This window comes from Diospyros lotus, chromosome 2, assembly GCF_014633365.1.
Source record: "Diospyros lotus cultivar Yz01 chromosome 2, ASM1463336v1, whole genome shotgun sequence".
NCBI classification, from domain to species: domain Eukaryota; kingdom Viridiplantae; phylum Streptophyta; class Magnoliopsida; order Ericales; family Ebenaceae; genus Diospyros; species Diospyros lotus.
Genome location: NC_068339.1, coordinates 45,203,480 through 45,209,946, shown reverse-complemented (window position 1 = coordinate 45,209,946; position 6,467 = coordinate 45,203,480). Strand labels below are relative to the sequence as shown.

The following is a 6,467-nucleotide window of genomic DNA, read 5'->3' as shown; positions in this document are numbered from 1 at the left end:
AATTGATTTTTGTATTAAAAATAAATAAAATAACCGAATTGAGCAAAATTTTTTTTTTTTTTGGATTTTTCAATTTGGTCAATTTGGTTTTTTTTCCCGATTTGTTCATTTTTTTTAGTTTTTTTCGATCGATCTAATTTTTTTGTATTTGTTTGGTTTTTTTATTTTTAATTTAATGATTTGTTTAGTTAGTTTGTTTTAAGTTTTTATATAATTTTAATTTATTTAATTTTAATATTTCGGTCTGTCAAATGCAAGTCCTTATTAAAAACTACTCAAAAATAAATTTTGAGTTACTAAAGACAAGACAGTGTATTATAATTTAGTTAGAGTTAACGGAAAATTCCGTGTTAAAAACCGTTTTGAGTTAGCATATAAGTTTTGGATTTGGATTTCATTTATTATATGGTAAGTTTAGTTAATCTTAATAAAAGTGTTACAAAAATCAAGACTTGGAACTATAATTACAAGTACACTTTCAAGGCGGCTATAAGGATTGAGCCACCCTCCAGTGAAAACGGCCACGTGGATGGGCGTCTGATTCGGCCATCTTATTGCTGTTTTGTATGCAAGCGTGTGTGGGTTGGCGAAATTGACTTTTCAGTTCTCTTTTTTTTTTTTCAGTTTTTTTGAAAGCCACGTGCCCTCACCTACTGCCACGTGAAACGTCGCAAGATGCCATGTTCACCCCTGTGCCTGTGGTGTTTATAAATTAGATTATTATTAGGTATAATTTAAGAAAATAATAGTAAGTAGGGAATTGTGGAATGTGGAGAAGTTCATAATTCTACCCTTAAATCAAACACTTTTAGATTGAATTGGCGCATAATCTCACGCATCGATTCAATCGTAGACCTCAAATTGAATTCGTCAAAGCAAGCTCACGCATCACTGGAGCCCAATCTCAGATCTCAGGACCAAGCAAGTTTCCAACAATGACTCTAGCTCGTCGTACTATCCGAACGAGCTCCTAACTACACTTCGAACGATTTTTCAGGGATCCTTGTAATTCCCTAACTTACCAATCAACTCATTTAACGAGAAGGTCATGTGCTTGATAATATTAGTGGCCTAGGGGCTATTCCAATTGGACCATTCAGGCCCAATCTGGCCCCGTCATCTCAGCCCATTTGATCAGCCCATGTTAGTCATATTCTGGCACCTTGCAACAACATCATTACAGTCGTGTCTAGATTTTTGTGCGTTCACCTTAAATCCATTCTCATTAATGACGGATCCCGTCCATATTAATGAGGATCTCGTCGATACCTTACTGTTACATCACCTTACTACTGTATGGACACTTTTGTCGGCGTTGAAAATTTTGTTCCCTCATTTACAGACGTACAATACATACACGAGAACTTTTCCACCTCCCGTATATCAACCAGCTCTTCCGAAAGCCATGGTATGCTTTTCCCGTTGATTGACCGATACTTTGTATTTTTTCTTACTCACTTACTTATTTGAGCGTTGGAGTATTATTATAAGGACCAGACGACGGATCAACAAACCGAACCAGATAACTCATTCCCTCCCTCTCGGATTCATTATACCAGTGCGGATCGACGAATCACAGTCACATCAACAAAATTAAAAAATTTTATACACGTCGTTATTTAAAATACATGGATGAATACGTTACACAATAACATTGTTTTATATACAATAATGAATATTTTACATATATTAGAATAAAATAAAATATTTAAACAATAATAAAAGGGTGAATCCTCACGTTGACCCTTGTAATCTGGACTATGTTTACAAACATCCTCAGGCTAGACTCATATTTCTTCTTTATACTTTCACTTTTTTTTTATAATCATTTAAATTTTTATTATTTTAATTATATCACTAAATTTACATTTTCGAATCAATTTAATTTATATATTTTAATATATTAAAAAAATTAAATTGATTTAAAGATACAAATATATAAATTAAGTCAAAATAATAAAAAATTTAAATTATTACATAAAAAAAAGTCAAAATATAAAAGTTAAATTAATTTAAAAATACAAACATAAAAATATAATCGAAACAACAAAAAATTCAAGCAAGCACACCAAAAAAATATAAAAGTATAAAGATAAAATTATAAATTTGGTCAACATTCTTGTAATTATTTTCCAATATAATTTTCCAATATCTGATTTTCAGTGAAGACAAAAAAGTGGGCCTTTGCTACCAGTGATGCAATGCAACAAGTATCGTGATATTAAATTTAATTAATGCACTAAAATGTTTAAAAAGACAATAATATCCTTGTTCTACAAAGAAAACTATTCCTCAAGGAAGAGCATTACAGACAGGATGATGGGCATTTTTGTCTTTTCCAATATTGTGGTATTTAAGTTCGCTTTTAAATGTGTTAATACCACGGAACTACAAACAACAAACAACAACAGCTGGGGCAACTTGATAGGCATGTCAAATGGCTTGAAATGATACTGACTTCATAAGAGAAACACAAAGCAATATACAATGACGGGCAGGCAATCAATCCAAACTAGTTGTATGACACCCAACGCAGCAGAAGATTACCTTAATAAAAGCTACTGTTACAGATTCGGCAATTCTATGTTGGCCAAGTCGATGATTTTACTCCCCTACTTTTAAGTTTTTTTTTTTTTTTTATATATAATCACCCAAATTGTTCATATATCCATGAACTTAATTTTTGAATTAATTTAATTATTATATTTTAACATTTTTTTTATATGATAACTCAAACTTTCCATCATTTCGATTTCAAGTACATTTAATATTGTATTTTTAAATATAAAAAAAATAAATAAAGAGAGATGACAAAATATATATCACACTTTGTTCACGACAAAAGTGCATGAGTTAAATTAACTCAAAAATGTATATTAAAAAATGTAATCGAAACAATAAAAAATTTATATTGTCATATGAAAAAAATATCAAACTACAAACGTTAAATTGACTCGAAAATGCAACTTCATGAGGTGTAATTAAAATAACAAAAAGTATGAATGTTTAGATGAAAAAAGGTAAAAATGCAAGGGTAAAAATATAGATTTGGCCTTCTATGCTTAAAGGATGCCAAAGTACCAGCAAACTGACTCATCAATCCATATTCCAGACTCCATAGAACAGATGGAACTGAAAACTGATCAAGTCTCCACAAACACTGGAAAGCAGAACACTATTATTGAATCAAATATACTTTTCTCTAGCAAATTACTTGTTATGCTTACAATTAGAAAAAAAGAAAGCAAAATCTAGCATCTGATACAACCAATCATACAAGAACTAAGACTTTTACTGTTAAACTAGCAACGGTGACCAGTAACTATTTGACTACCAGTCCCCCAAGAGACAGAATGCTGACAGCAGTTGTTCCATAATCACTAGGCAAAAACAAGATTTCTTCTGCCACTGGGTGAAAAGGTTCAGTCTCAAATGATAGCAAAACCGAACTTAAAGACACAATCTCATCATGAAGCTCAGATTCAAATGCAAAATAACTCAAAAGAACATCATCATTCTGTTGAATTCCTGACTAGTCCTCCCAGTTCAATGGCCAGAAATAGCCATTGGGACAACATGATGAGGGCTAAGAAACATAATAACATACTTCCAGTAATTATGACATGTAGAAGAAACACAACCCAAATAAAAAATTGCCAGTCTTGGTTCTTCAACAGGAGGAAACAGATATACTCATAATAAATTATAAAAATTGTCTCTGACACCAACTAAATACCTAAAAATCAATAAGCAAACAAGGCGTTAAAGCAGCAAAAAATAAGAAAAAAGGGGTAAATAGAAAATTGTTTTAGCAGCCACTTTGCAGTTCTAAAACACATGCCAAGCTCAATACAAGGAAATTGCCCATGAAACTAGGCAAGAAAGTTCACAAAGATTTATCTTCCACAGGAAAGAAGAAATTCAAAATCTAACCATGGATTGCCAATGAAGTTTGGCAGGCTGATTTTTGCTATCCTGGAATTAAGACAACCAACATTCTTTACCAAAAAATTCATCCGGTAGTACATGTCGGAAGTGAGTTTTGAGCGCTTAAACTACAAAAGCACAAGCCCAAGTTCTGATGGTCTCAAAACATGGTTTATTCGATAGTTGTAGAGGTAATAGTGGAGTTTCCCATCACCTGGTCCAAATTTCAGCTCCTTCAAAAACGACTCATTCTGCATAACATCCAATGCATTGAAGACATCATAATCCTTCTGTTTTGCTATAATAAGAGCATCATTCATAAGTTGAAGCAGTGGAGTCTTTGTAGACACATTATAGTAGGAATAAGCAGCCTTCAAAGTTGAGTAATTTTGGTTCCCAAGGATAGAAGATGGAAGAGTGTAAAAACTGCAGAAATCAGTGATCTCATGAGTCTCTGGGCTTTCAACCAGGTAGCTATCAACAACATTCTCCTTTGGAAGAAGCCAGTGCTCTACATCATTTTCATCAAAATCAGGTGCAACAAGAAACTGACTTAAGTAATTCCTCAGCAAATGTGTAACCGCAGGAACATCATGGAGCTCCATCTTTCTAAATCCCAGGGTAGAAGTTGAATCTGGTAACTTGTACAGCTTTATTGTTCGACTCATAGTCATCCTTGGACCCAGCCTAGAAAATCCAACATCAATAAGCTTCTTTGGATGTAATGATCTATGCCAATATTGGCAAGTTGATACGGGCGTAGGAAGGACCACGCCAGCAGTATAAGCAGCTTGCCAAATATTTTCCAGATGAACCCTCCTAGTCACCTCTTTAATCATGACTGGAGCAAGCCGTTTTGATCTGAGCTTCTTATGAACACACAGGAAATTAATCTCAGCCATGATAACAACAGTATCACGGACCCGGATTCTTGCAGGAATCCCAGTTATAAAGGCAACCAACTTCTTGGAGCTCTTAACTCTAACTCCAATGTGCCAGCTCCTAAAAAAACCAGGAGGGCGAAGAGCCCATCTAAGGAATTCTTTCGAATAGTTAAACCTAAACATGTTCTCATCATCCTCAACATAGTTATTCGTTAGGAGGTTATAAACCTCGGCACACATCTCTTCAGAATCTATGTCACAAGTTATCCATTCATAGAGATTAGGAAGATTATAGGGTTCTTTTTTCACTTCAGACAAGGGTGTTGGAGCTTCGATCGGTCCTTCCAGCAAACTCGTGTCCCCAAGATCCTTGAATTGCCCAACAGGCTGGGATTCCCAAAACTTATGCCTTTTCGCGAGAGAGAGCGACCCTGGAACCTTCCGAGCTAATGAATAAACCGAACTATCACTCTCAGAGTGCAAATCCCCATCAAGATTTTGGGTTTGGCTTTCGGCCGGCGAATCAGAAGTTGAATTGTTATCTACCATTTCCAATTACTTTGGTGCACCAGTCTGGAAGACAATAAGATTAACAATTCACTGTATACAAGAATTAGACAAGTAACAAAAATCTTTCCCCATTCGGTCAAAGAAACAAGTTATCATATACACACCTCCATATATACAGATGCAATCATATGATAAATAAGGATATGAATCATATCAGAAACAGATCTATATCTTTCTAGATCTGTGTTTTATTCGCATCAGAAGCATCAAAATCATAAAATCGTTTAATTACCTTGCCGAGATTATCTCTGCCGATGACGATTATAGACAGAGTTAGTCGCCAGAGATAATGGAAGGGCGGGGGGAGAGGTTGTGAGCTGCCGGAGAATCGAAGAAGACTTTGAGCCCAGCTGCGAGAGAGAAAGTTTCAGCCGTGGCGGAAGGTATCCTAGCCCTGACAAAGAAGAATACCTCGATTTCATCTACGGTGGCAATCTTGTAAATATGATCAATAACACGGAAAATTTCGTCAATTCGATTGACGAGCCGAGCTCGGGCTCGAGTCGAGTTCGAAGGAACATAAGATTTCACAGTAAGACATTTCAGCTTTCCTAGGGTTTCTAAGGAACAAAACAAGATCAAATTCTGCGTTGAATCAAACATACACTGTCCAAAAAGATTGAGGAACACTTGCACAAATGACGAGCAGTTTATTACACATAATAAATTGAAGGTTAATGGAAGAGAAGTGTTACCAATGTGCAGAGAGGACGGATTGAATAAGAAGAAGAAACCTCTCTCTCTCTCTCTGAGACGGCGAGGAGGCGGCGGCGAGACGGCGAGGCAGCGAGAGGGGCGACGCAGTGGCGAGTAGGCGAGGCGGCGAGATGGCCTGCCCACTGGTTCACAACACAACTGGGTCAAATTGGCCCCTAAACTGTGGGCAATGTGATCTCTTAATAACGTAAATTAATAACGGCAATTGAAAAGTTTTATAATTTTTATTTTATTTTGATTATCATACAAATAGATCTTTTTAACTGGGAAATTATTTAATAACAAAGAAAAATTTTATAAACAAATATAGAATTATTATTAAATTAAAAGATGGTGTATTTGAAATAATTAAATTTATTTTTAATATAT

At 34.9% G+C, this 6,467-nt stretch overlaps 1 protein-coding gene across 2 annotated transcripts; it reads right to left on the bottom strand.

Annotated features, from left to right (window-relative positions):
- Positions 1-3,778: 3,778 nt before the first annotated feature.
- On the bottom strand, positions 3,779-6,253 carry LOC127795876 (glycylpeptide N-tetradecanoyltransferase 1-like). 2 transcript variants are annotated; one of them, XM_052327831.1, is made up of 3 exons: positions 6,077-6,253; positions 5,614-5,775; positions 3,779-5,411 (listed from the first exon to the last, which is right to left on the bottom strand). In XM_052327831.1, exon 3 carries the CDS (start codon positions 5,358-5,360, stop codon positions 4,056-4,058), a length of 1,305 nt encoding a protein of 434 aa, XP_052183791.1. In that variant the 5' UTR covers positions 5,361-5,411; positions 5,614-5,775; positions 6,077-6,253; the 3' UTR covers positions 3,779-4,055. The 2 variants fall into 2 exon arrangements, with proteins under 2 accessions (XP_052183791.1, XP_052183790.1); XM_052327830.1 differs by having other exon boundaries at positions 3,779-5,384.
- Between the last annotated feature and the right edge of the window lie 214 nt (positions 6,254-6,467).